This window comes from Silurus aristotelis (assembly GCF_946808225.1).
Source record: "Silurus aristotelis genome assembly, chromosome: 4".
Taxonomy (NCBI): Eukaryota; Metazoa; Chordata; class Actinopteri; order Siluriformes; family Siluridae; genus Silurus; species Silurus aristotelis.
Genome location: NC_139577.1, coordinates 2,332,069 through 2,352,146, shown reverse-complemented (window position 1 = coordinate 2,352,146; position 20,078 = coordinate 2,332,069). Strand labels below are relative to the sequence as shown.

General features: G+C 42.1%; 2 protein-coding genes across 2 annotated transcripts in view; both read left to right on the top strand.

Moving 5' to 3' along the window:
- Positions 1 to 9,867, top strand: part of mcu (mitochondrial calcium uniporter) — a 37,420-nt gene extending 27,553 nt beyond the window's left edge. The window contains exons 3-9 of the mRNA XM_083540501.1: positions 3,094 to 3,157; positions 5,710 to 5,880; positions 6,090 to 6,194; positions 6,282 to 6,442; positions 6,973 to 7,176; positions 9,227 to 9,343; positions 9,475 to 9,867. Of these exons, the coding sequence (XP_083396627.1) occupies positions 3,094 to 3,157; positions 5,710 to 5,880; positions 6,090 to 6,194; positions 6,282 to 6,442; positions 6,973 to 7,176; positions 9,227 to 9,343; positions 9,475 to 9,555 (903 nt within the window). The 3' untranslated portion in view covers positions 9,556 to 9,867. The remainder of the gene's footprint in view (positions 1 to 3,093; positions 3,158 to 5,709; positions 5,881 to 6,089; positions 6,195 to 6,281; positions 6,443 to 6,972; positions 7,177 to 9,226; positions 9,344 to 9,474) is intronic.
- Positions 9,868 to 14,420: 4,553 nt separating this feature from the next.
- oit3 (oncoprotein induced transcript 3) lies at positions 14,421 to 19,995 on the top strand. Its single transcript, XM_083540379.1, has 9 exons — positions 14,421 to 14,567; positions 15,940 to 16,314; positions 16,407 to 16,520; positions 16,923 to 17,045; positions 17,135 to 17,257; positions 17,554 to 17,714; positions 18,187 to 18,599; positions 18,731 to 18,830; positions 19,422 to 19,995. Exons 1-9 carry the CDS (start codon positions 14,492 to 14,494, stop codon positions 19,578 to 19,580), a joined length of 1,644 nt encoding a protein of 547 aa, XP_083396505.1. The 5' UTR covers positions 14,421 to 14,491; the 3' UTR covers positions 19,581 to 19,995.
- Positions 19,996 to 20,078: the final 83 nt, after the last annotated feature.

Here is a 20,078-nt window from a genome sequence, read left to right as displayed (position 1 = left end):
GCACTTGATCCAGCACGTTCTATTTTTTTGCAGATATCATGCAAATAATTAAATGAAACTACAAGATGCTGAGTCAAGGTCATGAAATTGTAAAACGTCTAGGATGCATCATATGAGTGATTCGTTGGATAAAAAAAATGCTTCCTGCAGTTTGTTTCGCCTTCAAATCGTTCCTCTTTTATTCAATTACTAACGATGGGTTAGCCACACCCACAGTGATGCCTTCTAACATGACAGTGTAGAACCCCCCCCCCACACACACACACACACACACACACACACACGAAAAGAAAATCTATGCAGCAATGGCATAAGTCTGCCATGTTCGATAAAACGGTGCAGTGAGTGAAACATGCAGATATAAAAGGAAACACCTACGCAAGCATGCTAACGTGCTAAACCATGTCTTCTAAGTGCAGCGACGAGGCAGGAAGGGACTTGTCGCATAGCAAACAGGGGAACACCGAGATTCAGACAGCAGCGAGGATAAAGAGAGAGGGAGTGGAACGGAGTGAAAGAGGGAGGAGGAGGAGGGGATGCCAGAGAAGAGAAATAAGGGGTAACCCCCCTCTCCAGGCAAGGGATTCCACTGCTGCAGTGCTCAGCATTTCCTGCAGTTACTCTCCCTCCCGCCACTGTGCTGCAGAGTACACACACACACACACACACACACACACAGTGCTAGCTCTCCTTCTCTCTTTCTCTCTCTCTCTCTCTCTCTCTCTCTCTCTCTCTCTCTCTCTCTCTCTCTCTCTCTCTCTATCTGTCACTGTCTGAATACAATTGACTTCAAGGTTGCTGGACTATTGACTGCTCTGCTGTTTAATATTTCAGCTAACGCACGAGTGCCGTCATGCAGAACTGGGCCAGACGGCTTTTCCAAACGGAGCCGCCAATCCAGCGCCACATTCTCTACTAATACACGATACACACTGTATAATTTACACCACCACAGTGTGGCCATGTTACGCATCACACGCTCTCATCCTCCATCAATTGCTGCCACTCTGGGTTTTGGAGTCGATTAAAGTCATGAAAAATCAAAAGCCAATTCTCGAAGATATGCAGAACGCACGAGTACTTTAAGACTCTGTTCTGGTTTTAGTTCTGAGCCAGTGTATGTGCTGTTACATACCATGTGTGATCCTGAAACCTGTGTGTGTGAGGTGAGAGAGAGAGAAAGCTGACAAGGCTCGCTGCTGGGAGACGGGCTTGTTAACTCTTCATCACTAATTAATGTCAGTCCTGAGTCAAGATCCGCAGTCAACATCCCTCCTGCTGTGCCTCTGCAACTCCTGCAGAGAACACACACACACACACACACACACACACACACACACACACACACACACACACACACACACACACAGAATGGAACACACATATGTACATACAGCTACATTAAAGCACATCAAAGGCATTACATTGTTTGAATTTTGGATTCATAAATAAATAAAACGTGTGTGTGTGTGTGTGTGTGTGTGTGTGTGTGTGTGTGTTTATACAGTGTAAAATGACCTCCCTGTCTGTAGCAGTGTATAATATACCATTAATATTTCAATGCATGTGATAAGTGTTTAAAGTAATGAAATGGAGTTCTGGGGGGAAAAAAAAAGAAAAGAAAGTGTGTGTGGTGGAAACTCAGACGGTCGTAATTCACAGCCCGAGTGTTCGCAGTAGTGCGAAGAGGTCCGTGTGCGTGTCTGTGTGTGCAAGTGTGTGTTAATTGCCGGCAGGACATTAAGGACATTATAGAGCCCCCTCCGGTGCAGATCGTCTGCTCTAGGATCCAGAAAGCAGAACGAGAGCTGTGTGCAGTCTGTAAACCATCCTGCCACCTTCATGGAGTCTAATTTTAGCTTGTTGTGTGCTTTGATTGGTTTGTTCAAAGTGCGTTCGCATGTGAGAGAGCGTGTGTTTGCGTGAGGATTAGTGGGTGGTCACTGGTCTTTTAAAAGCAGATGTGCTGCCATTCTCTGTTGCTTCACTTTTAGTTCATGTAGACAGCAGGGTAACATATATCTGAGTCGTTGTGCAGGGGGGGGGGGGGGGGGGGATGTGTGTGTGTGTGTGTGTGTGTGTGTGTAAATATATTTGTAGTTTTCCCCCGGCTGTTACCACCGACCCTTTTGGAGCACACAATTATATAAAATGTCTCTGCAAGCATTAGCATTACATTTTTCCCTGCAGATGAGCCACATGACCCAAACCTTCTGGGTTATTTTAAGATGTCGTTCTAGTAATCATAGTATTTTTGTTTTTTGGCTGGATTTAATGTAGATTATATTGCATACAGCAGTGTGTTGGTTGATTCTTTGAAATCAGTAAACGAAATGGAACGGCAAACAAATTAGACTCAATTGAGCCAATTGCATAGTTGGTAAAAAAAAAAAAAAAAAACTTCCAGCTTGCTTTTTTTTATTTATTAATTTTTTTTTTATTCTTGTTTTTTGTGGCAAGCAAAAACTCGCTGGTTGCTCTTCCCTTTAATTTCCTGGCAGACAATACAGAAATTCCTTTAGTTAGTCTCCTCCTCGTTCTCCAGTTGTCTGCGTGTGAATACGGCTCAGTGGAAAGCACTTATTATTGCAGCTTCTATCTGGATGCCGTTCACCAGAGACCATCAGTAACCTGTACCAAAATAGAATGAGGGTTAAAGTCGAGCAGCTTCCCATACCGCCCTTCTCTCTCACTCTCTCACACACTCACATTCCCTTCATCTCTCACAGTTCTTCCTTTCCTCAGACTGCACTTCTCCCGTGACAGTAATTTAATGTGTTTTGCTGCAACGAATGGCCTTTTCGACCAAAAGTCTTTATTTAGAAGCGATCGCTGTCTTCGTTCATTCGTTTAATTTAGCAAATATTTATAAATTTGTATGTCATCCTCTTAAATTGGATCTTGAGCATATCAGTGGAGATTTTTGGTCCCTTCCATAATGTTAAACCAGGCCAATGGAATGCGAGTTTGGGCCTCAGTTGTTGGGCCTCAGTCGTTGGGACTCAATGGAATTCCGTCTGTCTGCTACACTGAGTTCAAATATGTAATGCATTCCACTCATCAGTCAGTGCTTTGTGTTTTGTGTCTTTGCAGGGCTGGAAGGGAACTCCTACATGGCAGGCTCATAGGCTGCTGTGCTCGTCTGCAGCTTCAGAAGGTAAGATAAAAGAGAAGAGTGTGTGTATGTGTAAGAAAGCCATGTCCTGTTGAGATTCGTGTTAAGGTCCGTCTCTGTGATCACTATTCGACCTCTTTGACGCATAACTCTTCACACCTGCTGTTTTCTGACTCCATTCTGACCACAAATACATTTTGTCAGTAGTCCGTCTGTAACCCCGACCTCACCAGGTTCACAATACCAGCCAACACCAACGCAAAACAATAAACCGCACGTTTAAATTTAGCCATCAGATTTCAGTCCTTATTTGACCCACAGAGATTCATTTATAAACACAATACCCTGCTCATACGCTTTCCGGCTGTGCCTCTGATAATCACAGTCCAGGTCCTTTAAAATAAACAAATTAATGTGAGCGAAGTACATACATGCACTGAGAAAATGTAAAATCTATACATGAACAAAGACTGTATCTATTACATGTAAAATTAAAAAGGTAATTTCATAAAAAGACAATCAAACCTGGTGGTGGTACTGTGATGGTCCGGGGCTGCTTTGCAAAAAATGTCCTGAATGAGAATGTCCGGCCCAGGTACGCTCGAGCTAGAGTTGAGTTCAAGCACACTTGGGCTATGCAGCAGGACAATGATCTGAAACACCCGAACTCGAACACTCGATTGGCACACCCAGTTTATGAAATGAACTAAAATTGGCCCGCATTCTGGGTATTTTAAGATGTCGTTCTGGCAATTATAGTATTTTTGGGGGGATTTAATGTAGAAACACAAACCTGCCAACCTATTTACTCTGTTCACACCTCTATTTAATACCGGCCTCTTGTCATCTGACCACCTGAGATTGATGTTACAACCAGTGCCAACACAAGCACGAAACACTAGTTTGAACCGTGTAGAAGTCGAATTGCTGAGTTTCGAAATCGGTTTACACGCAACGCACGATGTTAACAGAGCGAGCTTTTAGTACGCTGCGCTGCGCACGGCAATGATGAGTCAAAAAAGCAAGCGAGATGTTTCAAAAAAAGAGTTATACTCGAGAGCTCAGCAGAACGTTTCCACAGGAATATCCTCTTTAGGATGAAAGAGCAGGCAGGAATCTGCAGATCGACTGGTTTAAGTTCAAGAGATTGTTCTGAATTGTAGGACTTAGAGTTGTATTTATAAAACAAGTACAAATTCGGTGCCATTCTGTTGACCCGAGTGCACGCTGGAGGCGTGATGAATCAGAATCAGGATGCACGGATGAATGGCGTCTGCTTAGATGGAGGAAAACGCTGACCAGATTCCAGCAGATGGGCCATGCTGCGAGTACAGTCGTGCTGCAGACTAGGCTTTTATTTCTGCCTGTGGTACATTTTAATAGCAGGGGCTTCAAGACTGGCCTCTTGTGGTGCCAGAGTAAAAAAAAAAAAAAAGGTAAAGATAAAAAAGCTTTTGTGAGTGAAGGTTAAATAGAAAACAAAATGTAGGAGTACAATGAAATGATTGATGAGGTGGGTGTGGTGCACGTAGCAGGTAGATTCATCTAAAAATATAACGGAATTGTTACTGGTCTCATGCTGGTGTTAAACTGAGTGAAGAGACATTTGAACTAGTCATATTTTCCTCCTCAGACATTTGCACTTAAAAACGCAAACTATAAAAACGACTCCTCATTAAGCGTAATATCAGCTGTAATCGTGCCCCATAAAAAAAACGCCGTAGTTCGAACCTACCGAGAACGCAAGCTCGAGTCGACATCGACAAACGCACGCTTCCCGAGTCATAAAAGTGATGCACGCTGAGATGATGCCTCCAGGCCATCCCTTTTTCTTACCAACAGACAGACTCCCATAGAGGTCGATATATTTCAGCGCATATTTCCCAGCGTAATGAAGTCGTCGTGCGTTTAGGAGGTTTTATTGAAACTAAATAATTCCTTATAAATATTAGAATTGTATCTCTTTCCAGTTCTTTTCACCCTGAATACTGCCAAAAGAACGTAGTGCATGTCATCGCTTCGGCCCACCACCAAAATCTGGCTGGGTGCCTAATGCTAAATACTGTTATCTTTATTTGTGTAGTTAGGCGTGTTTGTTCACCTCCCACCATGTATGAAAAAGATGCTGTCCATGATAATGATTAAATAAATCCTTTTCCCAATCAAGCAGCAACCAGAGCCGATTATAAACTTATTGTTAAAAATGAATAGAAATGACACTTTTAAAAGTAAAATCCTGGGTAAAGTCTTGCTTAGACCAAAATATGCTTTAGAAAATTATGGTTAGAATCATTTATCGCAAAAAGGTGTTTAGAAATTGTGCATGCATGAAGATAGCACTTTACTGCAACACTGCCCTCTACTGCTAGTAAGGCCGGCTCTGCATATCCCAGAATGCATCATGATACAACCATGACCCAGCCATAAAGCCAGCGCACTAGTGTCAGGTGCAAATGGCATTAAGCAAAAGCCTTGGCATTTAGACCCATGCTGTCTCACGGTCCATCATAAGGAGCAACGGCGTTCAGTTCCTGCGGCACGGGGGACTGTTTAACGAGCGCTGCAACGGCAATAATGTGTGCGTGTCTTTTCAGAGGTGACGGTGGTGTATCAGAACAGCCTGCCGGTGATCTCGGTGAGGCTGCCGTCTCGAAAGGAACGCTGTCAGTTCACCCTCAAGCCCCTCAGCGACAGCGTGGGAGTCCTTCTCCAGCAGCTGCAAACTGAGGACCGGGGTATCGACCGAGTCGCTATCTACTCCACAGGTACAACCCCACACGCAAATTCATTTTAAAAGCACATTTTAGTCCTGGTACACTAAGCTGCCTGCTGGCTGATCTCTGCCCGGACTCCCATCAGCACATTGCATCCTGCGACACCTTTAGCATTAACACTGCTGCATGAAAATTGCTTTCGCTCTACTCGGCCAAGTCAGAGGGAGAACCCTCACGATGTTACTCTCGTCTTCCTATAGATGGCGCGAGGGTAGCTTCCTCTACAGGGATCGACATTTTGCTGCTGGACGACTTTAAGCTAGTCATTAATGACACCACGCACCTTGTCCGGCCACCTCGAAGAGGTAAGAGTTAAGGGGTGCATCAAACATTTTTCTCTTTATATTACATGTAGCTAATGATTGTGCGCGTTTGTTACGTGTGTATATCAGAGTTGTTGCCGCACGAGGACACAGAGCGGCTGAACGACGTGAAGCTACTGGTGCAGCAGCTCTACACGACTCTGCGCATAGAGGAGCATCAGCTGAACAAAGAGAGAGAGTTGATTGGCCGGCTGGAGGATCTCAACTCCCAGCTTCGCCCGCTGGAAAAGGTGACTTGTATTTGTTGCTTGCAGCTTTTTAATCGTTCCAATTTGCATACATGCTATATAGAGGTTGGTTATGTCCATTAAGGGTATTATACTAATACGGTATGTTAAAACAGAGAAGAAATTTCAAGGTTGATTGCTAATTTTATGAAGCATAATAATTAATGTTTAAAAAAATTAACTGCAACAAAAAAGGAGCGGAAATAACACATTTTGTACATTATATTTTTAACACCCCGTGTCAGAAAAGCGTTTTTGTAGTGGCTTTGTAGCACGTAGTGTCAGTGATTCGCCTCTAGAGGCCGCTATTGTAATGACTCTCCTGCAACAGATGCAAGCCACAAAAACGTGTATGGATTTTTCCCAATAGTTCCGGGAAACTGCTCTCGGTGGCGATTATTCGGCAAAACCGATGAATCGGTTGACCTCTAGTCATGTGGTCTTATTTCGAATCTAAGAATCTAAAATTGTACCGACTTGTTCACTGTACCTACCCGATTTTCTTGTATGAACTTTTTCGCTGCGTGTTTCAGGTGAAAGATGAGCTCAGCAGGAAAGCAGAGCGCCGGACCACCTGGGTGCTGTGGGGAGGCATGGCTTATATGGCTACCCAGTTTGGCGTGCTGGCACGGCTAACCTGGTGGGAGTACTCATGGGATATCATGGAGCCCGTCACCTATTTCATCACCTATGGCACAGCTATGGCCATGTATGCCTACTTCGTGCTCACACGCCAGGTACGATAACATCAATACGTTCAGATACGGCGTAATATCACACTAGTGGTGATCTATATAAATATATATCATTACAGCTTGATTAGTATTTGTTTGTAGTGGACTATTGCAAAAGAATGATTTGGAGTTTTATTTGATTATTTTCTTGGTAGTAGTTGAGCAGGATGATGATATAAATCAGAGTTACAAATAAGGTAATGTCAATACATCGAGCAAAACCATACAAAAGAGCGCCATCCAGATGACATACCAGTAGAAGCGTGGAGATGTTTAGGAGAGATGGCAGTGGAGTTTTTAACCAGATTGTTTAACAGGATTTTGGAAGGTGAGAGGATGCCTGAGGAATGGAGAAGGAGGTTGCTGGTACCGTTTATAATAATAAGGGAGATGTGCAGAGTAGTGGAAGCCAGGCTGAGAAAAGAGGTGACCATCTGTGAGCAACAGTATGGTTTCATGCTGAGAAAGCCCTACAGATGCATTATTTGCTCTGAGAATGTTGATTGAGAAGTATAGAGAAGGTCAGAAGGAGTTGCATTGTGTGTTTGCCAATGAGAAAGTGTACGACAGGGTGGAGAGAGAAGTTGTAGTATTGTATGAGGAAGTCTGGTGTGTCAGAGGAGTATGTGAGGGTGGTGCAGGACATGTATTAGGACAGTGTGACAGCAGTGAAGTGTGCAGTAGGAACGACAGACTGGTTAAAGGTGGAGGTTGGACTGCATCAAGGATCAGCTCTGAGCCCTTTCCTGTTTGCAGTGGTGATGGACACGTTGTCAGACAGGAGTCTCCCTGGACTATGATGTTTGCGGATGAAATTGTGATTTGTGGTGAGAGTAGGGAGCAGGTTGAGAAGAGCCTGGAGAGGTGGAGATGCGTGCTGGAGAAAAGGGGACTGAAAGTCAGTAGGAGTAAGACAGAGTACATGTGTGTGAATGAGAGGGAGGGCAGTGGAGTGGTGCGGTTACAGGGAGAAGAGGTGGAAAAGGTGGAGGAGTTCAGATACCTGGGGTCAACAGTGCAAAGTAAAGGAGAGGAGAGAGTGTTAGAGAAGTGAAGAAAAGAGTGCAGGCAGGGTGGAGTGGGTGGAGAAGAGTGATAGCAGGAGTAAGTTGTGATAGAAGAGTATCTGTGAGAGTGAAAGGGAAAGTGTATAGGCCTGTGGTGAGACCTGAGATGTATGGTTTAGAGACAGTGGCATTGAGTAAAAGACAGGAGGTGGAGCTGGAGGTAGCAGAGCTGCAGATGTTAACGTTTTCATTGGAAGTGACGACGATGGACAGGATTAGAAATGAATTTATTAGAGGGAACATCGCATGTAGGACGTTTTGGAGACAAGGTGAGGGAGGTGAGATTGAGATTGTTTGGACATGTACAGAGGAGGGACATGGGGTATATCTGTAGGAGAATGCTGAGGATGGAACCACCAGGAAGGAAGGCCAAGGAGGAGGTTAATGGATGTGGTGAGGGAAAGAGACAGATGTAGAGGACATGGGGGGGGTATGGAGACGGATGATCCGCTGCGGCGCTCCCTAGTAGCTCTCAGCTACGCTTTTTTTCTATACGGATTAGGTCCTCATGTTTTTTATGTAATCGAGACTTCACAACATACAACTCAGCCACATCTGAATTCTTTAAACGGGGTTGGAGGTGGTTGAGGTGCAACATTTGAATGAAGATCTGAGACAAGTTGGTACATGTTTCCACCACGTTTTAGCTGCAATAAACAGTCATTCCCTTACTGGTCTCTCTTTCTGTCTTTCTTTGTGTTTCTCTCTCAAATTCTCAACATCTCAACAAGCCAGAAAGTGTGTAAACCCTTCTGTCTTGAACCTAGGAAGTCTTGACTGTAATAAAACCCTTACAAGTACGACTCCTTCCATATTTAATCCTTGTATTATTAGTCTTGGTCATACACAAGCCTCTGTGTAGGAGCTGTTCATTACCTTTGAATATCAACCTGACGTTCACATCACAGTTGACGTGAAATATAAATTTTTTTCTTTTATGAAAGAAGAGTGAAGTGTAACCTTGTGCTGTGTTTGCCCACGTACAGGAGTACATCTACCCTGATGCTAGAGACAGACAGTATCTGCTGTTCTTCCACAAGGGAGTGAGGAGGACAAGCTTCGACATCGAAAAGTACAACAAACTGAAGGACGCAATTGCTGAGGTGTGCTGACATATCTATACACAAACACACATTATCCCTGCCCTTTAAAATAGCACTACCCGAATGACCCCGATTCTCTCCGTCCCTCCCTCCTTTCTTTCCTCTTCCTCCGTTCTCTCCCTCTTTCTCAGGCCGAGTTGGACCTGAAGCGCCTGAGAGATCCCCTCCAGCTGCACCTCCCCATCCAGCAGATTAGCACCAGCAAGGATTGATGTGAGGAAGTGAAAGCCTCCCTTCCTCCTTTCTTTCTTTCTTTCTTTCTTCCCTCTCCCTCCTTCCCTCCTTCCTCTCTTTCTCCTTTCCCTGTTCCCACGTTCACTCTTTTTTTCATTTCCTTTTTTTTCCTTTTTTTTTCTTTTTTTTCCCCCTTGCCACCTCTTGATTTTTTTGACATAGTGAATTTCTTTCTTTTTTTTTTTTTTAAAATTTCTACCGTTTTTATGTTCTATAATTTGGTTTCAAAAACTGCTTAAACATGGCGAGTAAAAGTAAAGGAGGAGGGGCTGGAACGAAATTCAGCAAAAGAACGAACACCTGAAGCCCCTCTGCCGGAGGAGCCGGAGGGTAAACGTTGCTAGTTGTGCCTGCAGACCTGTGCGCTTTGGTAACGCTACAGGAACACTGAGAGAACAGCAGCAGCCTGCAGAAAGCTCCTGATACCTAACAGGAAGTGACCTCTAGGTATGGACACAATATCTCCTATACATGCTGAATAAACAACAAAGTGTAGACACATGCTCTGTGGTTCAGCACTTAAAGCGTGTACTTTAAAAAAGAGAAAGAAGACAAACTCTAAAGACCTATTTTTTACAGTGGAGTTGTATATCTGGCACAGGAAAGATCTTGGGCTTTTGGGTGTGTTTTTTTTTTTTTTGTTGTTTTTTGTTGTTTTTTGTTTTTCTTCCTAGCCCTGGACATTGATGCTGGGGGATACAATCAAATGCAGGAGAGCTATTTTTGCCCCAACATCCCTGCCTGGAGCAGAGCTGTCCTCTCTGTCTCCTCTTGTCCCCTCCTGTCCTTTACCGGCTGGGACTCTGGACTGCCGCCGACATCTCCCTGTGTCTCAGTCGCAATCCTGTGCAAATCACAGAGCTGGAACAGGACTTCAACCACACTGCTGCTAAGTGTGTCCGAGGAGAAAGGAGTCATGTGATGAGCATCACTTCCTGTACAGACCTGTTGCAAGCTGCAGACCAGAGATCTACCGGCTAAACATCACTGTGTGTTGAATTATTCCAAAAAAAAAGAATGAAAAAAAAAAAAAGATTTTTGGGCACTTTTAATTTTGAAAGCCATATTATATTATTATATTTGTTATAATGGGTGAGGAAATGAACTAAGCTTTTTCTTTCATATTGGTGGAGGAGTTCTTTCTTTCTTTCGTTTTTTTATTCTTTTCCTTTTCATGTCATTACATCGGATCAGGCCTTTTTTTTTTTTTGTATAATGCAGCTCCTGATATGAAATGACAAAATTACTAAGCTTAACACACAAAATAACTCACTTTTTTTATATATATATATATATATATATATATATATATATATATATATATATATATATATATATATATATATATATATATATATATATCACAAATGCAGTCTATGAATGGTGACATCGAATTAGTCCACATATGCGCCTTTTTTTTTTTTTTTTTTTTTTGCTTTCAAACCTGTGGAGATTGACAGAGGAACACACCAGTGACAGATTCAGAAGGTTTCCTCTTCTTTTCTGTGCCAGAAAACTGTTACCCACAGTGCCTCACAGCACCCCTGTGCAGCCACGTCCTGGTCTCTCAGCCTCAGCCCTTCCGAGCCAGACGCATCCATCCTTCAAGACTTTTCCCCGGGCTGTTTACTGTATCATACGATTGCGTTACAAATAAATAAAGTCAAATATTAGAGACGAAATCAAGGCGTGCACCTGCACAGCTCCTCTGTATGCCAAGAATATCCTGAAGCGTAAAAGAGATCCGTGTAATATATTAGATCCTAGACGTAGTTGGTAATCTCGCGCAGATTTTTTTGCGGCATGCCGTAGCGCGTGACTTTTGCATTGTTTCATCTAGAACATGGCGTCTTTAGGGGGACCCGCTTTAGAACAGATGCATTCTGAAGTAGTTACATCTGTGGATGGAATAGTGGACCGCTTAAATACGCACACTGCTTTTTTTTTTTATTATTATTATTATAATTATTTCTTTCTCCATAAAAGACATGCATGCATTTCTTCTGGACAAGGTGCTCCGTGTGAAGTTGAGTAAGAATCACGCCATAACTCATATTTGTGTCTCAGAAGAATCTGCGTGCATTGCTGTACTTTCAGAGGGTTCTTACAATATCTTCCTTTATTCATTTAGATGTGCTGCAGATGCTTCAAACCGCCAAAAAAAAGCCTTTCTAACTATTAAGGCATCATGATTGTATAGAAAATATATAGAGAATGCATTCAAAAGATGTGTGTGGTTTTTCTGCAGCACCCCCATGCAGCATTTGCTCAGATTGATGCCAGTGATCAATCGAACAGCCTTGCAATCTCCATTGCAGTAAAATAATACAAAGCCTAATTCTGCATGTTGGCTTTTGTGCACTGCGAATGAGACATTTCTCCATGTGTATATCCCTCCAGGCAGTCACAGCACACATACCCAGTGGCTCAGCATGGCAAAATGAGCTATGGGACTGTCTGGAGCTTGATGTTGAGACACGGCTTACTTATTTAATCAGCGAAATGTCATACAACGGCAAGTCGGGGGGAAAAAATCCGTCGATGCGTTTCCGAACATGGCGCGCGAAAAACTTTGACGTTGATAGGAAGGAAAAGCACAATCATATCAATCCAGGAAAGGCCACATCTGAATAAGCGAGCTGAAATTGTGTTGCGAGCATTGGAATATGGTTTTTAAAGAGACTGCAGTGGTCTACAGTGATGAATCTGAAGCTTATCGCAGGTAGTTCGATAATTGCGTCCATATTTCACAAGGAACAGGTTTTCGCCGCTCTCAGCCTTCATCCCGCAAAGTTTGGAAATGCTGTCGCGGTAAGACCGCCTCGTCGATATACACCTCCGTCAATACGATCGCCAGTCGAACTGTTTTTGTACGACCCTGCGAGTGCGATTGAGTAATTCGTTTCCATCCATATCGGTCCTGATCAATAGCGACTAAATCAATCGTTTTCTGCGCCCCTTTGGCCTCTCGTCCTGGTACCGTCGATAATCATAAATCCTTGTTTGCTGTTGCACGTGCAAAAGGGAAGCGAAGGGCAGACACGGTGTCTAAAAAACACTTCCTAAATCGCCCTGCAAAGCTGAAACCAAAACCATTCTCACTGGTCAATGCCTCAGACTTTATCACCATTGAGCATTTTTACTTTTTTTTAAAAATTATTGTTTTCATTGATTTTTTTTATTTTTATTTTTTTGTGTTTGCCTTGTGTTTGTCTGCTTTGCCTTTCTTTTCTTTATTTTTTTCCCTTACAAGAGTATATGTAATATATGGAACTTATTCTAAAGCAGGTGTTGCATGAATGTAATGTTTACATGGGGAAACTATATAAAAATGACCCAAAAAAGCTGCAAAGTTTAAAGAATACCAGTATGTCGAGGAATTTAGTGCAGTTTTTAATTTCCTACCATGTGCTTTTGAGACTGCCCAGAAAGATAGATAGGCAGCAAACGTCCAGCCACGCATTACTTGTTCTTTTTTTTCTTTTTTTTCTTCTCTCATTCTCTATACATTTATATCTTTCATGTACCTCTTCATAAGCCCACACATTTTCCACAGCACATAAATTGTCAGAGGAGTGCATTATTTTACATTTTTACCAGATGCACTGAAGAAAATTGTGTGTGTATGTGTGTGTGTGTGTGTGTATATATATATATATATATATATATATATATATATATATATATATATATATATATATATATATATATATATATATATATATAAATAAAAACTTGTTGCGTTCACATTAACATATTTTCTTCATTTCATGATTGCTTTTATCAATGGCATCAGATGCTGTGATATCGGAAGAATATAAAAATACAAATGTAAACTCCTGTATCATTTATGAAATGTGTATAAAAGAGAAATGTAATTCACTTATCAATAAATACTTATCCAGTTTTGGAACCGAGTGTCAGTTTTATTTTATTTTTGTTTGTTTGTTTTGAGTATTATTTTTGGCTTTGTCATATTTCCTTTCAAACTCTAAAATCACATCTTGTAGTGTGTGTGTGTGTGTGTGTGTGTGTGTGTATACAGTATGGTGTAATATTCATAGTAGGAATCTGTGATGCAATTGTGTGTTCTAATACTGTAAACGAAACGCCCAGGTTGCTCAAACCAGACTGCGATTGAAAGAAAAGTTGCGTCGACCACAAGGTTGAGAAACGTGGCTTGGGGTTTAGCATGATTTTGCATGTTTACATTAGGACTGAACAGCCGAGCCTTGACCTTCCCAAATCCTCATATCTGCGCTTCCTGTAGTCTTGCTTCCTACCCAATAAAAAATGGAATTTACAGCTCAGATGACTGCAGGAATGTTAAACAGATATTCTATCGTGGTGATTCCATGAACGGCTATAGAAGAAAATATTCTCCCGTGTCAACATCTTTTTTGTTGTTGTTTTCAACTATTTAAACTTTATTGAGCAATATACAGTAATGGGATACGATGCTTGACACATTCCAGCTCATACTTCTTAATGGTCCAGCTAATGGAAGAACCAATTCCTGTAATTAAACATGGGTGAGAGCTGCTTTGCTCAGGTTTTTGCTGCCTGTACTGATTGATATTGTACTGTCAATTATTAAAACCGCTCTGGGCAGCTGCCCCGGATCTGTATGTGGATTATGTATGAGCTCAATGTAGGACTGATTAGTTTGGGAACAATGAAAGGATGACCCTGTCACAAACCGGAGGTGTGTGTGTGTTTGTGTGTATGTGTGTTGTATGGGGCTAGAGGACAGGACTGAAGGTCAAGGTGAGACAGATGTCCTGTCTTTTGACAGCACAGTACACAACTCAGACATGGACCCATCCCTTTTGTACTGAGATAAAACACTAGATTTAAAGACTCTGTTTTTTAAAATACTCACAAGTTGCAGCTTTGCGTAAGACCGGAGTCGCCATGCTGTCCACTTTGCTGATGGATGCGCTCATATTTCTGTCGGCCCTCCACATTGTAGCCACTCAGCAGATCACGGGTAAGTGTAAGTGCTTTTATTTTTTTTATTGGCTGAATTTTGAAATACAGTAAATTGGCAAAACCAGAGTCTCAAAACCCACTGAAGTTCTTGGTGAAAGATGTCCAACATATTGTACATTGTATGCGTCTGGACTTTTTCCCCCTTTAACCCCCTGGAGAAAATCTTTAGAGATCATCTGAATTAATTGAAATGATAGTTTAAAGAAAAGACACTGTGAGTATTTGGACAATATTCTAATGCGAATGAAACATATTTAAGACGATGCTTTCACATAAACGGCAATGAACATTTTAGAGTTGCTATGCAAATGTTGCGAGTTTGAAAACCCTGCCTTGACTTTTAGCGATAATCTTTTCCGAATTAATTGCTGACCAAATAGTGTGCAGATTTATAATGCGGTATATTAAATTTGCATAAACATTTGCCAATTTGACCAACAAACAAAAGAAATCTGAAACATTTCATTAATGCTTTTGTCTTCAAGTATTTCTGATTCACGCCAAGTCATCATGTAAAAGTCTAATTATTATTATTTTTTGTAGTCTATCCAAAAACAAGTCATATGTGCCTCATTCCCCCAGGCTCAGTCCAGTTATCTAGAGTATGATTTGGCCATCTAAAAAAAAAAAAAAAAGATGCTGGAGGAGGAGAAGATAGTGGAAAAAAATTTGTTTTGGCCAGAGGACGTACATCTTGTGTTTACAGCATGTCACCTTGACCCGATCCTTGGCCTCCAATACTTCCTCTATTATCAGAACATCCTAAAGAGAGAGACCTCTGTGTACTCCCTGCTTTGTGATTGCACTTTACTGCTATGAATTCTTTTGTTGGTGGAAAGGAAGAGCAGGGAGAATAATTTTTTTATTATTAATCTTTTCCATCTCTAGAGGTTTATGCTGCAATTAAATAAATCTTTACTTTGCTGGAACTGTTCCTTCAAATGCTATATTTTAAAAATGACCCCAACCACCACTTTATATGTTCTAGGAATTACTCGGGTCACACCACATCGTCTGTAATTTACAGCAGGATACATGCACTAGCTTCTTAATAAGTTATGTCGAGAGAGATATTGATTACCCAGTGCTTATTCATCCTCTGGATTGAGGTTTTCTCCGGACTTAATTAGAAGAAAAAGTTCTACATTTTATTATTGAGTCTTCACAAGAACGAATAATTTCCCTGTGATTATTTACTAAATGTGTTTATTCCTTTTGAAGCCTGTATTGAGGGTTAGAATGGATTGAGTTGGGAGTTGGTTCCACACTCTGATCCAGATGTTTGAATGGAACTTTGTTGCTTTGGTATTTATACTTTTACAAATATATAAATAAAAGTTTGCCATTTTCATACCTACACCCATGTCCAGTTCCGGATCCGTGCACAGCTTACATCAGTCTGAATGAGCCCTGGAGGAATACCGACTACCATGTCAACAACTCTGCTGGTGTGCCCTTGTGTGACCGCCATGTAGCCGGTCAGTGGTATCGCTTCACTGGAATGGCGGGTGATGCCATGCCCACCTTTTGCATCGAGGAGAACCACTGTGGCACCCACGCACCCATCTGGCTCAACGGCAGTCACCCGCTGCCTTCCGAAGGCATTGTCACGTTGCCGACGTGCGCAAGCTTCAATGATGATTGTTGCCATTGGCGTGGGACAGTGGATGTGAAAGCTTGTCCCAGGGGTTACTATGTATATCGCCTGCCCCGCCCCTCAGTATGCTTTCATGTGTACTGTGGCCGTAAGTCTGCTTTGTCATGCATGTCTACATTTTGCTTACCTTTTTTTATTTAATTGCTGTGAATATAAGCCTGAGTAATTTGTGTGCGATAGATTTCTACGACATCTGTGATGAAGTGGAGTGCACTGGTCCAGGGTGTCCCCTGCAACTAGAGTGCCATTGTCCTGCTGGGACTGTTCTGGGGCCAGACTCCCAGACGTGTCTTGGTGAGCCAAGAGACAGTGAGAGATGGATGTTGGGGAGGGGGATGTTTATAAAGGTTTTCAGCCGTCATTTTTAAACTTTTGTATCTCAGTGTCTTGTGTACCTTTTAGTAGGTCAAAGTTTCTTAATGTACTTATTGTTCTTATTGTGTGAATGAATGTGGGTTTAATAGGTATTGAAAAAGCAATACTTGCGAAATCAAGTCTAGGAGTATTTTAGTTTTTTCTATCCTGTGCAGACAGAATCTCTATTCAATATTATAAGTAACTATCTGCAACTCTCATTCCGTCACCCATTGTTTAGTTATTTAGCCTTCCTGCTGTCATTTAATCAGTTATTTACTGATCTGTTCACTTTTTTGTCTAAAAAAACTAACAAAACTTCTTTTACTTTATTCAAACCAGACCTAAATGAGTGTGAGAGTAGCAATGGCGGATGTGCTGAGATGTGTGTGAACACTAGGGGCTCGTGGCGGTGTGAGTGTGGCCCAGGCCGTGTACTGGATGCTGACGGACGGACCTGCAATGGTATGACTCAGCCCCTTATAGACTGAAGTGAATACGAAGCACTTAACTCTGATAATGATTGATTTATGGTGTCTTTTGGCTGCATGAAGAGATTGCAGGTTGCCACAACGTAAATGGAGGGTGTAGCCACGGCTGCTCGTCGGAGGCTGAGTCGTATTACTGTCACTGTCCAAGAGGCCTAACACTGGGGGAGGACAAAAAAAGCTGCCAGGGTCAGCAAAACCTCACTCATGTATTTTAGTTTTTTTGAAGTGTGTGTATGTGTGTAAATAAACATCTAAATTCAAATTTGGACACACTGGGCTTTGGTCTAGGTTTAGAGTAGATTGGGTTAGGGCTGACAACTTTTGGGTTGCCAGACCACCAACTGATTTTGCATCTAGAATTACAGTCGGAAAAAAACTAACTTTTTATTTTATTGAATTTTTTATCTTTTATAAAAATCTTGTTCTGTAAATTTTAAAGTTTAGTCAGAGGTTAAAAGCGGTGTGTTTTATTTCCTGTCCAGTGCCTGTGCTGTGCAATCCCAGCTCTATTGATGTGTCTGTTCCCAAAGACCTTGTGGGTGGCCTGGAGCTCTTTTTGTCAAATTCCTCGTGTCGTGGAATCTCTAACGGCACTCACATCAACCTTCATTTCAGCCTGAAGACCTGCGGCACTGTAGTCAAGGTGAGGAGAAACATGACAGCCACTGATGATTCTCATTTGTCAAAGAACGTGTTTTGCTCACTCAGGAACTCACCTGAGTAAAACTTTCTTAAGAAAATACATGTCCCTGGTTTGATGCCAGCGGGTTTATACCTGTACAAATGTTAGTAACATAGATGATTGAAGAATAGCATTAAAACCCGCAGTGGTCAGGAAAGTTCAGTCAAACAGTCTCCATTAGCAGTATATTGCTAATAGGTTGCCCACATGGAAAAATTTGGCCATATGAATTGTGTTTTTAATAAGTCAAAAAGAGTAAACTGAATGAGTTTGTGTAATTATTTCTCAGTTGATTTTGCATGTGGTGGATTTCTGAGGTGATTTGTCACCTTTTTCCAGATGTAACAATGTTTTTTTGGCTAAAATCCCCTGCCCAGCAGTCATTACTAGCGCCTCTGGACCACTAGCTACAAAATACTTTTTCCATCTCTAGGTTATTGATGACAAAATTATTGGCACAAATCTGGTCACTGGACTGCCAAAGTCAAGCCCAACCAGCAACGGTGAGGTAATTGTACGCACCAGCAAACTTTTGCTGCCCATCACGTGCGAGTTCCCGGGTCACTACGAGGTATCGGATGGTTACCTTCCCAGTCTACACAACTCTGCCCTGGAGCTATCGGCACACAGTGAGGGCATCTTTCCCTTCACACTCGAGCTGTTTAAGAACTCGGAGTTCTCCGAGCCGTACAACAGTCCTCCTCAGCTGCGCTTACGTGACGCGCTGTATTTCGGCGTGGAGCCACGTGAGCGTGTGGAGGGCCTTGCTGCTCTTGTGGAGACCTGCTTTGCTACGCCTGGCCCTAAAGCTGACCAAGTTCTCAAATATTACCTCATTAAAGACGGGTGAGTGATCTGAGGCCTTTTGCTATTTATTCTATATCTTTTTAAAACTGATTCTGTTTTTCAAAAGAGTTTGTTTCAGATAAAACTCGCTCTTTAGCATGTTGCCTTCTTTGGTGTTTTCTTTCCATCAGCTGTGTTTCAGATGAGACTGTACGCCAGCTCTCGGCTAAAGATCAGCTCTCCAAACATTACCAGGTTCCTGTCTTCAAGTTCATCGGCAGTGACAATGGGGTAAGTAAAAATGCTCGGCCAGACATTCCGCAGGCAACCATCTGAGATCGAAAAGCCTTGCTCTATGTATTACTTTAAACCCTGATCAGCTTTTTTTTGCTGAAACAGAAAACTAATCCTCAAATCTTTAAGGGTGGATGGATGTGACAAAGCAGAACCGCAGTCCCAAACTCATGCCAGTTTCCAGTCAAATGATTGTGTTTTTCCTAAGCTCAATTTCCATTACATGCTACATGCTTCCATGTTAGTTATTCTGAAGGACTCATTGTGGGTGCTTCTAGGCTTTACTTTGAACTACGATATAAGAAATGGAATGCCATGTGGCCTTATTAGACTTGCTTCCACACACAAAAAGTTAATGAATCAAGAAAGGGACAGAAAGCGAGAGAAATTTTGTGTGTAGCTGGCTAGGTTTATACACATCAAGGACATTGGGTTGGTCCTCAAAAAAAAATGGTTACTACGACCCGAATTACGGATAAGCGGGAGAAAATGAATGAATGAATGAATATACAGTAAAACTCTTATATTTGTGTGATTTGATACTGTACATTATCTTCTGACTCGTGTAATGTCTTTTCGTGTATGTAGGAGGTCTACCTGCACTGCCGGGTGCTAGTGTGTGGTGAGGGAGAGTCACGCTGCACGCAAGGCTGCCGCAGACGTCTGAGACGAAACCTCTGGTCCGAACAACACCAAGAGAAACGCACCCTCACCGGAGGACCCATTGTCATTCTGCCAGATCCGTAACCCACCCAGCCACCCACCCACCCACACACACACACACACACACACACACACACACGTTTGCCATCCACCATTCTGTAACCTCTGATTGTTTGTTCACTTGAGCATAATCCTGTTTATCGCTATCCATTATTCTTTATTCTGCCAGCTGCAACCAGAAGGATTAAGAATTATCAACGTTACTCAGATGCACTGACGACATACACGTGTAAGGTGTCTCTGAGCCAATAGCGCACTCCTTTACTCCAGTATACTGTACCATCATACAATCATTAACGGAAGCATAAAGCCTGAACAGTGGTTATGCAAGCTTTACATTTATGTCTATTACAAATAATCATTGCATACACTTTTAATATACAAGTGCACCTTTTTTTTTTAAATAAAGGAATACGCGTAATAAATGATACATATTTTATAATGCTTATTCTATATCATGCTCAGCGTGGATGAATGATCAATGTTTTTTTGCTTGCAGTGTGTTGTAGCTTCTCCAGTCAT